Here is a 22,588-nt window from a genome sequence, read left to right on the forward strand (position 1 = left end):
AGTAAGTGTTCATCTGGAGCCACAACTCAAGGAGGAGATAATTAAAGTATTGCATGAGTACAAAGATGTTTTCGCATGGTCATATGATGATATTCCAGGTCTAAGCACCGATTTGGTGGTTCATAAATTACCCACTGATCCGGCACTCCTTCCTATCAAGCAAAAGTTGAGAAAGTTCAAAACGGACATAAGTGTGAAGATCAAAGAAGAGATTACCAAGCAGTTTGAGGCAAAATTCATTCAGGTTACACGGTACCCCACTTGGTTAGCTAATGTCGTGCTTGTGCCAAAGAAAGATGGCAAGACCAGGGTGTGCGTCGATTATCGAGACCTTAACAAGGCAAGTCCAAAAGATAATTTCCCGTTGCCCAACATCCATATACTGATCGACAATTGTGCCAAACATGATATTGGCTCTTTTGTGGATTGTTATGCGGGTTATCATCAGATTCTAATGGACAAGGAGGATGCGGAAAAGACGGCATTCATCACGCCGTGGGGAACATATTATTATCGGGTCATGCCGTTTGGTTTGAAAAATGCTGGGGCAACTTATATGAGGGCCATGACAACCATCTTCCATGATATGATACATAAGGAAATTGAGGTATACGTGGATGATGTGATCGTGAAGTCTAGACAGCAATCCGACCATGTCAGGGATTTGAGAAAGTTCTTTCAAAGGCTTCGCAGGTACAATCTTAAGCTCAATCCTGCAAAGTGTCCTTTCGGGGTGCCATCCGGGAAGTTGTTGGGGTTTATAGTCAGCCGACGGGGTATTGAATTAGACCCGTCAAAGATCAAAGCTATTCAGGAGTTGCCACATCCAAGAAGCAAAACCGAGGTGATGAGTTTGTTGGGAAGATTGAACTATATCAGCAGGTTCATTGCTCAGCTCACGGCGACATGTGAACCGATTTTCAAGTTGTTGAAGAAAGATGTTGCGGTCAATTGGAGTGATGAATGTCAAGAGGCTTTTGATAAAATAAAGGGGTACTTGTCAAACCCACCCATGTTGGTTCCGCCAGAACCAGGGAGGCCTTTGATTTTATATCTAACAGTCGGGGACAGCTCATTCGGTTGCGTACTGGGGCAGCACGATGTTACGGGCAGAAAGGAGCAGGCTATCTACTATTTCAGCAAGAAGTTCACATCTTACGAGGTTAAGTATACTCATCTGGAAAGGACATGTTACGCCCTAACTTGGGTGGCACAGAAGTTGAAACATTATTTGTCATCTTACACTACTTACCTTATATCTCTCTTGGACCCGTTGAAGTATATTTTTCAAAAACCCATGCCCACAGGAAGGCTTGCAAAGTGGCAGATCTTGCTTACAGAATTCGACATTATATATGTAACACGGACTGCCATGAAAGCACAGGCATTAGCCGATCATTTGGCTGAGAACCCCGTCGATGAAGATTATGAGCCTTTGAAAACCTATTTCCCTGATGAAGAGGTGATGCACATTGATGAATTAGAACAAATTGAGAAGTCGGGATGTAAACTCTTCTTTGATGGGGCTGCAAATATGAAAGGCATGGGAATAGGAGCAGTACTCATTTCGGAAACAGGTCAGCATTACCCTGTTACAGCTCGGCTTCGTTTCTACTGTACAAACAACATGGCAGAATATGAGGCGTATATATTGGGATTGAAATTAGCTGTAGATATGGGTGTATGGGAAGTCTTGGTCATGGGTGACTCGGACCTACTGGTACACCAGATTCGAGGGGAATGGGAAACACGGGACTTGAAGCTTATACCGTATCGGCAGTGTCTGCATGAGCTTTGTCAGCATTTTCAGGCCATAGAATTCAGGCACATTCCAAGGATTCATAATGAGGTTGCTGACGCTTTGGCGACTTTGGCGTCAATGTTGCACCATCCAGATAAGGCTTATGTTGATCCATTGCAGATTCAGGTCCGTGATCAGCATGCTTACTATAATGTGATAGAAGAGGAAATCGATGGAGAGACGTGGTTCCATGATATCAAAGAGTACATTAGAGATGGAGTATATCTAACGCAGGCCACCGGTGATCAGAAAAGAACGATTCAGCGATTGGCAAGCGAGTTTTTCCTTAGTGGAGGAGTGCTGTATAAAAGAACCCCAGATCTCGGGTTGTTGAGATGTATAGATGTAAGACAGGCCACAACTATTATGACTGAGGTACATTCCGGAGTTTGTGGACCGCATATGAGTGGGTACGTTCTAGCAAAAAAGATTCTCCGAGCGGGTTATTATTGGCTCACGATGGAGCGGGATTGTATCAACTTTGTGCGTAAGTGTCATCAATGCCAAGTACATGGAGATTTGATTCATTCTCCACCATCAGAATTACATACGATGTCCGCACCATGGCCTTTTGTTGCGTGGGGCATGGATGTTATTGGGCCAATTGATCCAGCAACATCAAATGGGCACAGGTTTATTTTGGTAGCTATAGATTATTTTACCAAGTGGGTGGAAGCTAAGACGTTCAAGTCTGTGACTAAGAAAGCTGTAGTCGACTTCGTGCATTCAAATATCATCTGTCAGTTTGGGATTCCAAAGGTAATCATCACAGATAATGGGGTTAATCTTAATAGTCATTTGATGAAGGAGACATGCGAGCAGTTTAAGATTACTCATAGGCATTCTACTCCGTACCGTCCCAAGGCAAATGGTGCGGTTGAAGCAGCCAATAAGAATATAAAGAAAATACTCCGAAAGATGGTTGAGGGCTTTAGACAGTGGCACGAGAAATTGCCTTTTGCATTGTTAGGATATCGCACCACTGTTCGTACCTCGGTGGGGGCGACTCCTTACTCACTGGTATATGGTACCGAGGCAGTAATACCTGCAGAAGTGGAAATCCCATCCCTGCGAATCATTGCAGAGGCTGAGGTCGATGATGATGAATGGGTGAAAAGCCGTCTTAAGCAGTTGAGTTTGATTGACGAGAAGAGATTGTCATCAGTGTGTCATGGACAACTGTACCAACGAAGAATGGCAAGAGTGTACAACAAGAAAGTACGCCCAAGGAAGTTCGAAGTCGGGAAATTAGTACTGAGGCGGATTTTGCCTCATTGGGCGGAAGCAAAAGGAAAGTTTGCCCCAAACTGGCAGGGACCATTCGTAATAACCAGAGTGTTGTCTAACGGAGCATTGTATTTGATAGATGTGGAAGGAAAATGTATAGAAATGGCCATTAATTCCGATGCGGTCAAAGATATTATGTATGATTTCTTTATTTTCTTAATGTATCTATTTGTATTTGGCATATCTTAAAGATTGAAATGATGAAGGCATTTTGTCCTACTATCCAAACACTATTATCCCTTGTTATCCCCTTTGAGCTTTACTTATTTTTCATACCCCTCTTTCGGAATCAACAACACTATCAGGGAACACAGGTGCCGAACATAAAAGAAAGAAGAGAAAAACAAAAAGGAAAAGAAAGAAGAAAAAAAAACAAAAACAAAAACAAAAAAAGGGAGGGAAAGAGAAACAAAGGAAAGGGAAAAGAAAGAAAAGAAAAGGAAAAGAAAAAAGAAAGAGAAAGAAAAGGAAAGAAAGAAAAACACAACAACAAAAGTTAAATAGAGTGAACTACGTTTGACTTGATCCTGAAAGGGTACGTAGGCAACCTTACTCTGAGGTTCAGTCATACCAAAATAGAAATCCAAAAATCCCCATGCAAGAAACTGGGGCAGAAGTTGTGATTATTATGAAAGTTGGATTCCGAAAGTTGTAATTTGAACCCATTTGAATTGTTTTGAGTCTTTTTATACCTTTCTTTCTAACCCAATTCAAAAGCCCACATTATGGTCCAAAGAAAGACCTTCTGATCAATTTTTAGGAAACGCCAAGTCGATCAGGTGACGGTAATTCGTGGCAGTAGCAACACTTTGGTTCAAGCAAGAAGAACAAAAGATAAAAATGAGAGAGTCTTATGGGTGAAAACCCTCACGGGCACCGTAAGGTGACGGGAGCTGAGAGAAAAATAAATGAGAGAGTCTTATTGGTGAAAACCCTCGCGGGCACCTTGAGGCGAAAGTGAGTTGAAAGATGGTTAAATGGCAAAAGGTTTGTGGGTGGAAAAATGTTTCGAGGTACCGCAGAAAAACAAGGGTAAGGTCTGGGTAATTCAAACAATTGACGGAAGTTCTAGGCAACAAAGTATGGCAATTGAAAGCTGGTTATTTGGACAGATTGGGCCGATTAATCCAAAATGCATGTCATGACCATGGGTACCAACTGTCTCGCTCAGATAAGTTTCTTTTCCTTCTCTTCTTAAAACAGTCATCTGGTTTTGGATTCTTCTTATACTTAACTCAAAAATCGTCGCATTTCATTTTCTGTTAAAGGTTTTATCTGGCTGAGATATTCCAGTGCTAGTTTTGGTCAAAGCAAGCAGAAGGGACTTCAAAGCTCACTACCAGCTTCCGGAATTGTAAAGCACAATATGGTCAGAGCGTGATGTAAAGTGGAATATAGGGAATTAACGGAAGTTTCATCGGGGAAATGATTGGGGAATGTCGTGGGAAAGGCAAAAGCTCAAACAAAAAGGTCAGAAAAGTAAAATAACAGTAGGGGTGTAAAACATTTAGGTCGCCAGATGTTGGGAAATTTAAAAGTTGGTCAGGAAGTCAAGCGGTTCAGGGTCAGTATGTGGAAATCAGTCAACACAAAGCAATGCAGGGGAAGGATTTTTTAGCAAGAATGCCATCAACTAACCACCATTTTAAACTGACGAAGTTTTCTTTGATTGTAACAGGGGCAGAAAGTTAGTCGTTGAAAAGGAATTCTCTAAGAAGGAAAATAAGCAGTAACCAGGTTTAATTGCAAAGTGCGGTTTGATTAAATACAAGATAATCTTGAAATGCATAAGGGGAATCGAATTCGATTGCAAAGTTGGCATGATTAGAATAAGTGTAAGTTGTCAGGACCTTCCTGGATAATAGGATGTAGTTCATATACCCGAAAATCAGGAGTCCGCCTGGAGAATAGAGACATACAATTTAATTTTAGCAATCAGGAGTCCGCCTGGAGAATAGAGACATACAATTTAATTTTAGTAATCAGGAGTCCGCCTGAAGAATAGAGACATACAAATTAAGTTTAACAATCAGGAGCCCGCCTGGATAATGGAGGAGTAGTTTTAATTTTAGGTTCAAAAGTCAGGAGCCCGCCTGGAGAACAGAGGTGATATAATTCAATTTTAGTTTTCAATCAATCTCTTTGTTTATTTTGAAGACAGGAGCCCGCTTGAAGAATAGAGGCATGCGATTCAAGTTTCAGAAGTCAGGATCCCGCCTGTATAACGGAGGAATACATATAGTTCAAGTTTCGGAAGTTAGAAGCCCGCCTGTATAACAGAGGAATACAAACAGTTCAAGTTTCAGAAGTCAGGAGCCTGCCTGTATAACAGAGGAATGCATACAGTTCAAGTTTCGGAAGTTGGGAGTCCGCCTAAGGGAATGGCAATATGGATTTTTATCGAGAAAACACAAGACAACAAGGCAACAAGGAAGTACAAGAGCAAGTTTGAAGAATTTAGATAGGATTTTTTATAATTCATAGAGCATAGTTAGTTTAGCTTCTTTTATCTTTGACATGATGTAATAAGGGAGGTCAGCAAGCAGTAACAGCAGCAAGCGTAGTGTAATCACAGTTCCTGGTAGTCCCAGCTACCAGACACTCCCGAACTACACTGACCTGATTCCTGTTTAGCCCAGGATATGTAGGCAACCTCCGAAGCAGGATGCGGTCAAATTTTTCAAAAAAATGCTTCGCACGGAATTTTCAAACGGGCAAAAATCGCTCGTATTTGCTCACTTGTCTTTGCCCGAAAACCTTTCGCGTTTCCGAGCAAAGAGGGGCAGCTGTGAGCACGTGATTTTTGCCCTATATATGAATAATTCCCAAAATTCCAATAAAATATTTTTTTCTTTATTTTTACAATTCTTGTGAATTTTGGTGGCGTTTTGTGTTAATTATTGGCATCTTATTTGTGCATGTTAATTCATATAAAACACAAAGAGTATGCATTTGCATTTAGGTCTTAATTTTTATATTTAGTATCAATTAAGGGATAATTTGTTTAGAACAAAGCATGAAAATCACAAAAAATAGTTCACATTTGCGTTTTTAATAATTTTTATTGTGAATTTGTCACGAAATAGTTTTTGAACAATTTTAGGAATTAATTAGTCTTTGTTTTAAAACAATCGGGATTTCATGTTAGTTTTACATCTTTATAAAAATTATAAAAAATTATTATAAAAATTGTAAAAGTAAGAAAAGAAAATAAAAAGAGAATAAGAGTACACAAAGTGGTCTTATTTAAGACCCAAAATTTGGGCCAAATGCATTGAAACATCTCAGGCCCAAACGCCTCAAAAACATTTCAATTCAGTCCAGCCCAAGTCCCTACCCGGTCTGCCCCCCCCCCCTTCTTGACGAAACGACGTCGTTTCGGGGTCCCTGGATCAGGACCTTTGGATCTCATCAATCCAACGGTCTGGAACTAACGAGGTTCTTAATATAAAAGGGTCCGAACCTTCCCCCTTACCCCCATTTGCATCGTCTTCCTTACCCCACCCTTCCCCTCAACAAACCCTAGCCCGCGCCGCCATCAAACCCCTCGCCGGCGGTGAACACAAACTACGTCGTTCACTCCGAGGTTAACACCACAGATCCCCCTCACTCTCCTCTTTCCATTGCACCCACTGGTGTACCTCGAATAAGGCCGAAACTCGTCGAATCTTGGTTTGAAGTTCTCCGGCCAAGTGACAAGTTCATCCAAATCAGTCCAAAATCACATCCCACAACCCCCGACCCTTCCTCAACACTAATCCACGGCTATTTTCTTTCAAATCACCGTGAAACGGCCCGAATCTTAGATCTAAGAATTTCTGGCCAAACCCTAAAACCAAATCCTTTTGATTTCGAACCGTAGTATCCTTAACCATGTGTTCTCTTGTAAGAACACATGGTTAGGGATGTTACGCGTCAAAAATCTGAAAGGATTCAGATGTTTCTGACTGGCCGGAGTCCCTCATGCCTTTGTGAGTTTTATTTGCTTCCTTTTAATTGCATGTTTGAAGTATTATTTACAGTGTTGTTTCGTTAATTGTTCTATTAATTTTATGGTTTAATTGCATTAGTTTAAGTTCTGTTAATTACTGTTGATTCTAAGTTTGATATTTGGTTGAATGATTGTAAGTTCATGGTTTAAGAATTAGTTTAAAGTTCACTTAATATTAATCATGGTAGCTTAAGATCAGTTTAATTTCGTTTAGCTTGTTTGAGTTGGTATAATTGAATAGAATTGGTTTTGGTCAGTCTGATTAGTTAGTTTCTGAATGTTAGTTAATTAATTTCAGTTAGTTTTAGATTGGGTTAGGGTATTGGGTATAGCTGTTAAGGATGAGGGTAGGTTCAGTGATTTTGAAAGGCTTTCAGGGGTAATTTGGGTATGGAAAAGGGTAGTTCTGATAGGAATAGTAATATCAAGGTATATGGAAAGGCAGTATAGGTATTGTATGGGTAGAGGAATACCTTAGGGCCTTCTAGAATGGGGTGCAAGTGTAGATTTTGATAATTGTAATGCAGTTACTTGTTTAGCAAGATAAAAATAAGAGGGACCAAACTGAAAATAGGGAAGGACTGATTGGAAAATCAGAACCTGATATATTCTCTTTGGGGTTGCCTATAAAAGGGCATGAAATGCCTTGGGAAAGGGGGTTCCTCTCTCTTCTTCTGCCTTCAGCCCTAAGTTTCAATTTGAGCTTTTATTATTGCTTTTGATTTCAGTCAGCATTTTAATTCCAAAACTATTCAGAAAACAAAAACATCAAAAAATGGAGAAATTTGAAACAGCTTCACAGTTTCATTACTAGTTTTTGGACTTCAGCTGGGTTTAGGGGTTTAGCAGTATCGCATGTGTGTTTGGTTTCAGCTGTGAGGGTCAGGAGTATATTTGGAGTATGTGTTGAATTGATCTGTGGGGCTGCATGTATTTCTGAGTTTCAAAAGTGTTTTCTGGCCTGTCTTGTGGTATATATTGCTGGGTTTACTGCTGTTGTTGTTGAAAGTAGTTGATTCCTCTCCTTTTCTCTATTTTCCTTTCAATTTTCAGGTACTTGTTCTGTAACTCTCAAGTTTATGGAATTGTAGAAAATATGCTGCCTGAAGTTGATCTCTGAAATTTTTATGATGTTTTTTGTCTAAATTAATGTATGAAACAATTAGCTTACCCATGTCATTTAGGTACTGTACTAATCTTGGTTTGTATGAATTGGACTGATAAACTGTCGAGTATGAGTTAGTTCATTTCGATTAGTAAGTGAATATTTGGGTATTTAGATTCATGTATGTAATCCAGGTTGTGGACTGTTTAAATTGTGCATTTCATGTTTAGACAATTGTCATTTTCAATTTGTTTAAGTTCCATAGTATGCTGAAGTTAAATCTGCAGAGTTGTAGTTGATTTGGAGTTCCATACGCATGGCTGCTTTTAAGCTTGGTCTAGTATGAATTGCATATTTAACAGCTTCATATTGGGCCAGTTTTGGGCATGGCATACTAGCAGGTAGCCCAGAATTTTGGTCAGATGATAAATAGAATTAGGGCCTAGGTGCATTAAAGCCTGAGAAATTAGTTAAATCAAAAGGTGCCCAAGGATTCGATCCCTGGGTTGTACGACTGCAAGCCAAATTTTGGGCCTGCTCTATACCTAATGCCTAGCGCTCTAAGGACCTGTGCCTACAGCATGTGCAATGGCAGGAGATGGGCCTTATGGGTTCAGAGCCCATTTGCTCGGCATTTCCACCCGGATGTTCAAATTCAAATTTAACAAATGTTGGCCTTAACCAATTAGGATCCTTAAGTAATTAATAGCATAATTATCTCGCTGTTTAGATTTGGGAAGGTTGTTTAGCGAATTTCACGGCCTTCCCCAAAATAATATTACGTTAGAATCTTTAGACGCGATTTAATTAAATTACTTTCTTAAACTCGGGTGCGCATTGATGCGACCCAAATCTAGATCTCGACAAAGTCAAAATGTGTTGACAATCACGGGTGCATTGATTGTGACGTTGTTCAAAACGCGTTTTCACGACGTCGTAATTCTTATAAAATAAATAATGATAGAAAAGAGTTTCACAAATTGAGACGAGCCTCACCGCGCAAAAATAAATAAATGTGGGGCCCTCAGTAAATAATTATCGAAATAGTTAGAATTTGGGATGGCTGTTTAAAGAACTTCATGTCTTTTCCCCAAAATAACACTACGTTAGCATCTTTAGGCACGATTTAATTAAATAACCTTCTTAAATTCGGGTGCGCATTGATGCAACTCAAATCCAAATCTCGACGAAATCGAAATGTGTTGATAACTACGGGTGCATTGATTGCGACGTGGTTCAAAATGCGTTTTCATGACGTCGCAATTCTTTAAAAATAACTATAATAAAAGCGGTGTAAAATTAATAAAAGGCACATAAGCTAGCATATATTAAAATCAGATGAAATCAAATACAACAGTTAAGCGACCGTGCTAGAACCACGGAGCCCGAGAATTCCAAACACCTTCTCCCGGGTTAACAGAATTCCTTACTCGGATTTCTGGTTCGCGGAGTGGTAACAGAGTCATATTTTTCCTCCGTTCGGGATTCAATCGGTGACTTGGGACACCATTAATCTCTCAAGTGGCGACTCTAAATAATTAATAATTAAATCCCGTTCCGAATGTCCTTTAAATGGAAAAACTCCTTTACGCCCTTGCGGAGGTGTAGGTGAAGAAGGAGGTGTGACAACCGCGGACCGCGAAATATCGAGTGTGGCCGCGAAGACTCAGTCTTGCTCACCGCTGACCGTATAAATTCCACCGCAGTCGCGAAGACCCCACCGCGGCCGTGAAGATTCCACCACAGACAGCGAAACCTGGCTTCAAAGACCTGTAATTTTCTTTGAACCTGCAACTGTCATGTTCTAAGTCTAAATGCACTCCGAGGCCTATCCAAAACTCAGCCGAGCCCTCGGAGCTCCAAAGTAATCATGCACGCAAGTCTATAAACATCATACGGACTTGTTCGTGCGACCAAATCATAAAAATAACATCAACAACTACTGATTCAACCTCAAATTCATAAAATTACTCAAACACATTGAAATTTCCATTTTCTCTCAACTATAGGTCCATTTTATACCAAACCACTTCTGATTCTTACCAAATTTTATAGAAGCAACTTAATTATTATTTCAAACTTGTATCGGGCTCCGGAACAAGGATACGGGCCCGATAACATCAAGAATTACATCAATTCACTTTTAAAAACCTGTATATTTTCCAAAAAATAATTTTCTTTAAAAATTCATTTCTAGGGCTTGGGACCTCGGAATTCGATTCCAGGTATATGCCCAAGTCCAAAATTTTACTACGGACCCTATGAGACCGTCGGATTACGGGTCCGGGTCCGTTTACCAAGAATGTTGACCAAAGTCAACTTTATTCAATTTTAAAAACCAATTTCCTTATTTCTCTTAGTTTTCACATAAAAGCTTTCCGGAAACGCACCAGGATTGCGCACGCAAATCGAGGGGAGATAAAAAGAGGGTTTTAAGGCCTCGAGACACTAAATTTGCTTGCAACCCAAAAGATCATCACATTCTCTGCCTCTAAAACAACCGTTCGTCCTCGAACAGACATAGAAAAGAAGTACCTGAGTCGGAGAAAAGATGGGGATATCGGCCCCACATATCGGACTCGGACTCCCGATCGCTACCTCAACAGGCTGACCACGAACAGAAGGGAAACTCTTTGATCTCAACTAACGAACCTGCCGGTCTAGAATAGCTATCGGCTCCTCCTCATAGGACAAGTCCTTGTCCAACTAGACAGTGCTAAAGTCTAACACGTGGGATGGATCGTCGTGATACTTCCGAAGCATGTACATATGAAACACTGGGTGCACGGCTGATAAGCTCGACGGCAATGCAAGTCTATAATCCACCTCTCCCACTCGATCAAGAATCTCAAACGGGCCAATGAATCTAGGGCTAATCTTTCCCCTCTTCCCAAATCTCATCACGCCCTTCATAGGCGACACTCGAAGCAATACCCGCTCGCCGATAATGAATGCCACATCACGAACCTTACGGTCGGTATAACTATTTTGCCTGGACTGAACTATGCGAAGCCTATCTTGAATAATCCTGACCTTGTCCAAGGCATCCTGTACTAAATTAGTACCCAACAATCGAGCCTCTCTCGGCTCAAACCACCCAACCGGCGACTGACACCGCCTACCATATAAAGCCTCATAAGGAGCCATCTGGATGCTCAACTGGTAGTTGTTGTTGTAGGCAAACTCCGCTAAAGGCAAAAACTAATCCCACGAGCCTCCAAAGTCAATGATGTAATCTCGGAGCATATCCTCCAAAATCTGAATAGAACGCTCGGACTGCCCGTCCGTCCGAAGATGAAATGTTGTGCTAAACTCGACCCATGTGCCCAAGTCACGCTGAATTTCCCTCCATAAATACGAGGTAAACTGCGTACCTCAGTCCGAAATGATAGACATGGGCATATCATGAAGACGAACAATCTCCCAAATATAGATCTCGGCCAACTTCTCGGAAGAATAGGAGACTACCACAGGAATGAAATGTGCTGACTTGGTCAGCCTATCAACAATAACCCACACTGCATCGAACTTCTTCCAAGTTCATGGGAGTCCAACAACGAAGTCCGTAGTGATACGCTCCCACTTCCACTCAGGAATCTCAATCTTCTGGAACAAACCACCAGGTCTCTCATGCTCGTACTTTACCTGCTAACAATTCAAACAACGGGCCACATATGCAACAATATCCTTCTTCATCCTCCTCCACCAATAATGCTGCCGCAAATCCTGATACGTCTTAGCGTCGCCCGGATGAACGGATTACCGGGAACTATGGGCCTCATCAAGAATCAACTCTCAAAGCCCATCCACATTAGGCACACAAACTCGACCCTGCAGCACCAAAACTCTATCATCTCCTAATGTAACATGCTTGTCACCACAGTGCTGCACCATGTCCCTAAGGACACACAAATGAGGATCATCATACTGGCGATCTCGGATACACTCCAATAAAGAAGAACGAGTGATTGTGCAAGCTAACACACGGCTGGGCTCAGAAATATCCAACCTCATGAACTGATTAGCCAAAACCTGAACATCCAAAGCAAGTTGTCTCTCACCGACCGGAATATACGCAAGACTACCCATGCTGGCTGACTTCCTACTTAAAGCATCGGCCACCACATTGGTCTTTTCCGGATGGTATAAGATGGTGATATCATAGTCTTTCAATATCTCCAACAACCTTCTCTGCCTCAAATTTAGCTCCTTCTGCTTGAACAAATACTGCGAACTCTTGTGATCCGTGAACACCTCACATGACACCCCATACAGATAGTGCCTCCAAATCTTCAACGCGTGAACAATGGCTGCTAAAGCCAAATCATGAACCGGATAGTTCTTCTCATGAATCTTCAACTGACACGAAGCATAAGCAATGACCTTGCTATTCTACATCAACACCGCACCAAGTCCAATACAAGATGCATCACAATAAACTATATATGGCCCTGAACCTGTGGACAAAACCAACACCAACACCATAGTCAAAGCTATCTTGAGCCTCTGAAAGCTCGCCTCACACTCGTCCGACCACTTGAACTGGGCACCCTTCTGGGTCAACCTGGTCATCGGGGCTGCAATAGACGAAAACCCCTCCACGAACCGACGGTAATAACCCACCAAACCCAAGAAACTCCGGATCTCTATAGCTGATGCGGGTCTATGCCAGTTATTGACTGCCTCTATCTTCTTCGGATCCACCTGAATACCCTCTGCTGAAACAACGTGACCCAAGAATTCAACTAAACTCAACTAGAACTCATACTTCAAAAACTTAGCATATAATTGACTATCTCTCAAAGTCTGAAGAACCACTCTAAGATGTTGCTCGTGCTCTTCCCGGCTGCGGGAATAGATCAAAATATCATCAATGAAGACTATCACGAACAAATCCAAGTAAGACCTGAACACTCTGTTCATCAAATCCATAAAAGTTGTTGGGGTATTTGTCAACGAAAATGATATCACCAAGAACTCATAATACCTGTACCGAGTACGGAAAGCTGTCTTAGGGACATCGGATGCCCTAATCCTCAGCTGATGGTAGAAGATCTCAAGTCAATCTTCGAAAATACCTTGGCACCCTGAAGCTGATCAAACAAATCATCAATCCTCGGCAATGGATATTTATTCTTGATCGTAACCTTGTTCAACTACTGGTAATCTATACGCATCCTCATCGATCCATCCTTCTTCTGAACAAACAACACCGGCGCACCCCAAGGCGAGACACTAGGTCTAATGAAGACCTTATCAAGCAAGTCTTGCAATTGTTCCTTCAATTCTTTCAACTCAGGCGAGGCCATATGATACGGCGAAATAGAAATGGGCTGAGTGCCCGGAGCCAACTCAATGCAGAAGTCAATATCCCTGTCGGGTGGCATGCCCAGCAGGTCTGAAAGAAACACCTCAGGAAACTCACGAATGACAGGCACAGAATCCATGGAAGGAACCTCAGCACTAGAATCACGAACATATGCCAAATAGGCCAAATACCCCTTCTCGACCATACGCTGAGCCTTCGTATATGAGACTATGGGTAGAATGACTAGGAGTCCCTCTCCACTCTAAACGAGGCAACCCCGGCAAGGCTAAGGTCACAGTCTTGGCATGATAGTCCAAGATAGCGTGGTAAGGTGATAACTAGTCCATCCCCAATATGACATCAAAATCAACCATGTCCAAAAGTAATAAGTCTACTCAGGTCTCAAGACCCCCAATCACCACTATACAAGAACGATGGATACGATCTACCATAATACAATTACCCACCAGTGTAGACACATATATAGGAGCACTCAAAGAATTACTAGGCACGATCAAATACGGTGCAAAATAAGATGACACATAGGAGTATGTAGACCCTTGATCAAATAGTACTGAAGCGTCCTTACTACAAACCAGAACAGTACTTGTGATAACTGCATCGGAAGCCTCAGCATCAGGCCTGGCTAGAAGAGCATAACATCATGGCTGGGCCCCACCACTCTGAACTACATCTCTGGGATGACCTCCTGTTGGCTGGCCTCCACCTCTAGCGGCCTGACCTCCACCTCTAATACCTCTACCTCTACCTCTAGCACCTCTACCTCTAGCCGACTGAGCGGGCGGTGGAACATTTGGTGCCTGAACCTTGGCACGAGAACCCTGATGCTGAGAGTTGCTCGGTGCTCGAGGGAAAAATCTAGCAATATGCCTCGGATCGCCACATGTATAACAAGCCCTCAGCTGCTGAGACTGTTGACCCTGACGGCCTGAATAACCACTCTGAAAACTCTGGAGCGGTGGTACACTGATAGGAGCTGGCGGTGCACTGTAGGGCAACTGATATGAATACTGCATATGAGAACCATGGCCACCTGGAGCACCGTGAGAGGCTTGAAGTGTTGAATGAAATGGCCTGGGAGGATGGCCCCTACCAAAAGAATCTTTGCCTCCAGATGAGGCACCACTGAACCTGCCCGAATGACGAGGCCTCTTGTGAGACCCATGACCACTCCCCTACGATAGAACCATCTCAACTCCCCTGGCCACATTGGCCACCTCCTGAAAAGAAATCTCGCTGCCCGTCTCCTTAGCCATCTGCAATCGAATCGGCTGAACGAGTCCCTCAATGAACCTCCTCACTCTCTCTCTCTCTCTCTCTCTCTCTCTCTCTCTCTCTCTCTCTCTCTCTCTCTCTCTCAGTGGGAAGTATAAGAAGATCATGACGGGCCAAGTCAAGGAATCTGGTCTCGTACTAAGTGACAGTCATAGAACCCTGCTGGAGATGCTCAAACTACCTTCGATAGTTCTCCCTCTGAGTGATAAGAAGAAACTTCTCCAGAAATAGCTGAGAGAACTGATGCCAAGTCAAAGCTGATGACCCAGCTGGTCTAGCCAAACAATAATCTCTCCACCAAGTCTTGGCGGATCCAGACAAATGAAAAGCAGCAAAGTCGACCCCATTGGTCTCCGCTATTCCCATGTTCCGAAGAACCTTATGACAGCTGTCCAAATAATCCTGGGGATCCTCAGAAGATGTACCACCAAAAGTAGTAGTGAAGAGCTTGGTAAACCTGTCCAATCTCCATAAGGAATCAGCAGACATAGTTGGCCCCTCTCCGGTCTGTGCCACAACACCAGGCTGAACTACCCCAACCGGCTGAGCTGCTGGAGTCTGAAACTGGGGAGCCATCTGCTCCGGAGTGCAAGTAGTAGGAGTCTGGGCTCCTCCCCCAGCCTGAGAGACGGCTGGTGCTACAAGAAGCAAGCCTGCCTGGGAAACACTCTCCATAAGGCCCACTAGACGGACCAGAGCATCCTAAAGTACCGGGGTGGCGATGAACCCCTCTTGGACCTGAGTTGGTCCTACTGGAACTTCCTGGGCTGGAACCTCATCATTAAACTCAACCTGAGGCTCTGTCGCTAGTGCTACTGCTCGAGCTCTAGGCTGAGCCCTGCCTCTGCCTCGGGCCATAGCATGGCCTCAACCTCTGCCTCTCGCAGGAGTTGCGACTGGGGGCTCGAGCTGTTGGTCAGCTGATGAAGCGGTACGTGTTCTCACCATTTGCGAAAGAACAGAGTGGAAGTTCAAATAGCATTGATAAATCAAGTCGCACGACAGGAAAGAATAGATGGGAAGTTTTTTCTAACTCAGTAGCCTCTGGGAGATAAATACAGACGTCTCTGTACCGATCCCTCAGACTCTACTAAGCTTGTCTGTGAATTATGAGACCTAAGCAACTTAGAGCTCTGATACCAACTTGTCACGACCCGAATTTCCCACCTCGGGAGTCGTGATGGCTACTAGGGAAAGCTAGACAAGCCAATTGTTCCAATTACTTAACCTTTTTCATATATTTTAATCCTTTAACAATGGTGAACAAGCATCATATAAACAGTAGAAATATAAAGCGGAAGAATGAAATGTAACAATTTAAATATTATCGATACAAATTCTTAAACATAGACTATCCAGAACTGGTGTCACAATATCACAGACTGTCTAAAAATACTACAAATAAAGGTCTGAAAGATAAATATAATGTTGTCTATGAAATACATAAAAGAAATAGAAGGGAAAGATGGAAGGGGACGCTAAGGCCTGCGGAAGCCTGCAAGACTATCTCGGATCGCCTGAATGGACTGAAGGCAGCAACCTCACTGCGGTCCAAAAGCTGCAGCACCGGGATCTGCACACAATGTAGAGTGTAGTATTAGCATAACCGACCTCATATGCTGGTAAGTGCCTAGCCTAACTTCGGCGAAGTAGTGACGAGGCTAGGACCAGACTACCAAATAAACATGTGCAGTTAAATCACATACGGCGGAAAAATAAAAGCAGAAACTAGCAGTTAAAGATGGGAAGGGGGAAACATGTTGCGAGGAACAACAAGTATCAACAGAAAAATAGCAGGTAAATGTAAAGGACACCATAATCCAATTATCAACAAGAATCAGAAATCACATAATGCATGAAAATAGGTTTTTTAATAATTCCCCCAAAAAGTCAAAAATCGACCCCGGACCCGCTTGGTCCAAACCCGAAATCGAACCAAAACCCGATTACCTATGCACCCCCAAGCCCGAATATATAATTGGTTGTGGAATCCGACTCCAATTTGAGGTTTAAATCCCCAAATTTCAATATTCTTAGGTTTTACCCAAAATTCTCAATTCCACCATGAAAACCCTAGATTCTAGGATGAAATCTTGTAAAAAGAAGTTAAGGAGTGAAAGAAAAAGTTAAAAATCACTTACTAGTATTTTGACAAAGAAAGAGTGTTTGAAAAATCCCCTCTTATGTTTCAGGGTTTTGAAAATTGAAAAATAGCTGAAAAGTCCCATTTATATACTCCTCTAAGACCCTCACCGTGGATTGGATAAAAAGGATCGCGGCCACGAAGCTCCATCGTGGACCGCGAAATATCGAGTGTGCGCCGCGAAGACTCAGCCTTGCTCACCACTGACCGAATAAATCCCACCGCGGTCGCGAAGACCCCACCGCGGACCGCAAAACCTGGCTTCAGAGACCTGCAATTTTCTCTAAACCTGCAACTGTCATGTTCCAAGTCTAAATGCACTCCGAGACCTATCTAAAACTCACCCGAGCCCTCGGGGCTCCAAACTAATCATGCACGCAAGTCTAAAAATATCATACGGACTTGCTCGTGCGACCAAATCATCAAAATAACATCAACAACTACGGATTCAACCTCAAATTCATAAAATTACTAAACACATTGAAATTTCCATTTTTCTCTCAACTATAGGTCCGTTGTATACCAAACCACTTTCGATTCTTACCAAATTCTACAGAAGCAACTTAATTATTATTTCAAACTTGTACTAGGCTCCGGAACCAGGATACGTGCCCGATAACATCAAGAATTACATCAATTCACTTCTAAAAACCTTTATATTTTTCAGAAAATAATTTTCTTTAAAATATTATTTCTAGGGCTTGGGACCTCGGAATTCAATTCCGGGCATACGCCCAAGTCCCAAATTTTACTACGGACCCTACGAGACCGTCGGATTACGGGTCTGGATCTGTTTACCAAGAATATTGACCAAAGTCTAACTTTATTCAATTTTAAAAGCCAATTTCCTTATTTCACTTAGTTTTCATATAAAAGCTTTCCGGAAACGCGCACGGATTGTGCACGCAAATTAAGGAAAGACAAAAAGAGGATTTTAAGGCCTCGGGACACTAAATTGCTTGCAACACAAGTGATGACATTTTGAGTCATCACACTAACTTACGCAAAATGTTCATTTCCTCATGGGCAAAATGAAAAATATTCGATTACTTTAATCAATAAAAAATAATATATAGGAATTATTTTCTATATATTGGAAAAGATAAATTATTATCGCAAAAGTAAAATAATTAAGTCACTAAAGTATGATTAATCTACAAATTTTATTCTTTTAGTGTGAGCTTTCTATCTTTGTCTAAATATATAATCATGCCTCCCAGATTCTATATTTATGTATCAAACAATTATTTTTCTATGAAATCAAGAGCATATGATTGTATTTAGATTACTTGATAGATTATATTAAAAGAGTTTGAATATGAAATTTATGTTAAGATCAAAATTAAAATCTATTCTTTTTATCAATTTATACAATGTATCGTTTTGGTTTTCTTGTTTTGGTTCTCATTTAGATAGGAACTTTTTAAACTTAAGTCCGATTTGATTCAAAAATACATTAACTTTTTAAACTTAAGTCCGATTTGATTCAAAAATACATTTTAATTGCTTATATCTCCTAAAAGCATTTTAAGAGAAATTTTACAAGAATACTTTGCTTGTTAACTTCTATTCTATTATGATTTCTTATGTTGTTGAATTTGATTTTTACTCCCGTTAAATACATATAATTAATGATTTTCTACCAGTTGAATCTCAATTTCTTTTTTATTTTGTTTTGTTTCATGTATAAAATGGCACATGTTTTACATTACTTGGAATTGTGAGATAATTTGTACTCCTAAAGTTATATTTTTAAAATATTTTAGTTCTGAGCAAAAAAAAAAAAACTTAATAAAACAAAAAGCAAACTGCCTGCAAAAACGTTAGAAGAAAAAGAAAGCACAATATTTTAATTACTTGTTTGAGTTGAGCTTTGCTTTAATTGACTGAATTACAATAATTTGTTTTTAATTTAGATATACCACTTAAAAATAACTACAATAATAATAACTTGTGAATCAAACTTGAACTAAAGAAAATACAAATTAAACGAAAATTAATTTTTTATTCTCCATTACAACTTTATCTTGTCATGTTAACTTGTTGGGAAGGGTAACGTGAACTTCTCATAAATATAAATGGAGTTAAAAGAGGAAGTTTTATTAAACAAAAAGAATCCTCCTAACCTATAAGGAGCATAAAGTAATCGAGACTACCCTATTGTGAATTGAAAGCTTATTTAGTAGAAAGAATTACAAGAAAATACACATGATTTCACATCATAACAAAAAATGGCTCATATTTTTAAGTTTTACTCCACCTAACCTACATTGTATATATTTTGAAAGCACTTGCAAATTCAAAATCTATGTTCTTACAACTAATGTTTCTAAAAGCTATGGAGTTAATTCTTTGTTCTCACAACTATTGCTTTCACTCTCTCTTCTTCTCACATCTTCTACATATGCTTCAAAGGGCAGTATATTTTTTGCTTCTCCTCTTGTGTCACCTGCTTGCAATGTAAGAAAATTGAAGAGTAGAAGTCCACCATTGAAGACCATTCAAAGCTTTGCTTTTGAAAATAGTTTCTTTTCACTTTGTTAGTTGTATGGATTGGGTGTTGTTCCAATTGATTGAAAATATCAGAAGGAGTTCAAAATTTAAATTTGAAGTGATTTGGAGTAGACTTGAGCAAGATTTGAGCTAAATTTCAGAAAAGACGCAAGGAAGAAGACGAAGTCAGTTTTTTTGTATAATCTTGTATAATAGTGTATATGAGTGTAGAAACACACCTTATACACTATTATACACTTTTATACATCTTTATACAAGCGTCTGTAGACGAACTTCTTCCACGATTTTCAGTTGCAATTCTTGTTCAAAACCAGTCCAAATCTCCATTAAATGACTTCAAATTTTATATACAACCTCCTTATACTATTTCTAACAAGTCTAAATAACACCCACTCCAAATTTTTCACAAAATCAAATTCAGAATTTAAACCCACATATTTAAGCTTGTTAAAAATCTAATTTTCACCGCCCGAATGAATTTGATTTGTTGAATTAATATTTGAGTCACAGTTACTGATTCGAAAATTAATTTAAAAGTTTGAGGAATCTTTTTTAAAAATTAAATAGTAATTTTGAGAACCTATTGGTGCTGGATATTGAATCTTAGCCTATTATTTTTGGGCTAGTTGATTGTAAACTGAAATATGGGCTATAAAATTAAAAAGTATGGAGCCCAGTTGTTCTAATATGAAATTTTCCCTATTTAGTACTCCTAAATCTTAATGGAGTTGAAAGTGTAGGAATTCTAGAATTGGAAAAAAATCCCTTATTTTCCTAATAAATAATTAATCCTAGATATTAGGAAAATAAACCAAAGTACAATTTTGTACAATATAAAATTTATTATTAAAGAGTAAAAAAGTCGAACGATATTTGCTAAGGGCTTTCGTGATTTTAATATAGTATAGATAGATATATTGTGAGTAACTTTTCTCATTTATTCCTTTACCAAACAAGGATACGGAAACTGACAATCACATGAAACTTCTACTTGTGTCGATGTTACAGCAAACAAGTCCACGGGAAAGTAAATGAGGTGAACAAATTATTTTGCTTCATTACTAATTGAAAATGAATATTTGCATCATACTGTAAGATTATAATTTTAGCAAACTTGGCATGAAGAATCCATCTTGGATGATTCAATGTTTAAATTATAGTATATATTACTCATGATTTCATTACTGATTTAGGATCAACACTTTCATTTTAAGAAGTTAATAGGCATATATTTATTTGATTTTATGAATTCAAGTATATTTAGACTTCGGTTTTACCTGGTATATAGTTGTCGTAAAATGATTTGCATAACTTAGATTTTTTAATACAAATTATTATATTGATTAATTTCCTAGCTAAGAAAAAACAGTTTAGCAACATGGTAGAATAAATGAAAACTTACTCACAATTTTGAAAATATATTATATATCTCTATATGCAATAGTAATAGACACAAAAATCTCTATTGATAGGTATAAAAATATTGGAAATCAACTGACTAAACGGTATTAGACATATTTTGCTATCATCTATCTATCTATATCTATATTAAAAGCACAAAGCCCCTTAGCGAAATGTCGTTCGCCTTTTTTGCTCTTTTAAAATAAAGTTCACAACTAGACAAAATAGTCATTTGGTTATTTTCCTAATATTTAAGATTTTAAAAATACTATCAAACCTTTCCTTATTTGAATTATGTATACACTCCTAATATTTAGGAATTTCAATCGTTTTTCCTTTTTGAATAATTTGTGCCAAGTAACAAAGTAGGCAATATTTTCGCTTCTGCTTACATATACACGTACCATACTTTAAGTTTTATGTACCTGATCAAATCTAAAGTTGTGTGAATTTGTATTTTCCAATTAATTAATGTGCGTTGGGACTTGGGAGCTAATAACAAATCATCATTTTAGTGCGTTGGGAGCTTGACTTACATTATTATTGAGTTTGCCTAATTTAAAGAGTGAATATTACACAAACAAAAGATATAGAATAATAATTTTATGAATGTTATGATGTTAGAGTCAAAACTAAAAAGAAAGATATTGATTTTGTCTTAGAATTCCATACTTTGTATGGTTTATAAAAGAATTGTAACATTTAAAAAGCGATATTTTGACTTAATGACCTTGCTATTCTGTTTGCCTAATGTAGAGAGACTCTATGTTTTATTTTAAATATTCCGCAAACAAAAAATATAGGATAATATAACATAAATGCAGACTAAAATAATTTTATAAATGTGTGGAAAAATTTAGACAAGTTTATAAAAATAAAAAACTTTTACTTGGTACTCAAATGAAAGAAAGTCAATATAGAAAGAGATTTTAAAACCTTCTCTTTTTACTTAAAAAGTCACTCTAACAAAATTAAGAATTTGCTTCTGCACTGTCATAGCTTAAGCATAGCATCTTCAACGTACCGGTGTTATAAGTGAAGTTAGATTGACAAATAATGTCATGTTTTAAAATGTAGTTGTTGGACTCTACTTTTGTGATAATAATTTATTCGTTCAAGTCGAAAAGAATTCACATATTAATTCGTATTGATTAAAGAAATGGAATAATTTGTATTTTGCTCACGAAAAAGAAAAGCGACTAACTTCTGTAAGTTAGCTGATCATGTTTGTGTTTTTAGAATAAAACTAAGATTAAATTGTATATATTGAATGATGATTCAGACTATATAAGATAGAGTTTCTTCCTTTATTGAGTTATTATGTAAGATTAGCATTCATCAATTTCAGAAGCTCAACTAAAAAAGTAATATCACATTTATGTGATTTATAAAAATATCCACTCATTGATCGAGATGGGGTACACGCCAGCCTAAAGCTAGTACGTTAAGAAAAGTAGGAAAATGTTCAAAATTAACATGTCTTTCGTTATAACATGAACTTGGTTAAGCAAGATGTTAATTAGTCAAAGATCAAATAGTATGATGCCACGAGTCAACATTAACAGTAATCATACTCGCCCTCTTCGTCCCAACAACTGAACAACTTTTGAAAAACAAATCTATAGTCCCGCAAACTGTGCGCTTCTTTTTCTTAACCGCTCCACCCATTCTTAAATTCTATTAACGCTCTTAATTAACTCTCGCTATACTCTATACATATTCCACCTATAATCATAATTAAT

General features: G+C 39.3%; 1 protein-coding gene across 1 annotated transcript; it reads left to right on the top strand.

The window, feature by feature from the left end:
- The first annotated feature begins 1,297 nt into the window (after positions 1-1,297).
- Positions 1,298-8,199, top strand: LOC138872074 (uncharacterized). Its single transcript, XM_070150056.1, has 3 exons — positions 1,298-1,703; positions 1,962-2,103; positions 8,133-8,199. Exons 1-3 carry the CDS (start codon positions 1,298-1,300, stop codon positions 8,197-8,199), a joined length of 615 nt encoding a protein of 204 aa, XP_070006157.1.
- The last annotated feature ends 14,389 nt before the right edge of the window (positions 8,200-22,588 follow it).

Source organism: Nicotiana sylvestris, chromosome 1, assembly GCF_000393655.2.
Source record: "Nicotiana sylvestris chromosome 1, ASM39365v2, whole genome shotgun sequence".
Classification (NCBI taxonomy): domain Eukaryota; kingdom Viridiplantae; phylum Streptophyta; class Magnoliopsida; order Solanales; family Solanaceae; genus Nicotiana; species Nicotiana sylvestris.

Coding starts and splice junctions, on each gene's coding strand:
- LOC138872074 (XM_070150056.1), top strand. CDS start 1,298: ATGCCCACAGGAAGGCTTGCAAAGTGGCAGATCTTGCTTACAGAATTC. Junction 1,704..1,961: donor ATGGGAAGTCTTGGTCATGG/GTGACTCGGACC, acceptor ATAATGTGATAG/AAGAGGAAATCGATGGAGAG. Junction 2,104..8,132: donor TTCCTTAGTGGAGGAGTGCT/GTATAAAAGAAC, acceptor TTCAATTTTCAG/GTACTTGTTCTGTAACTCTC.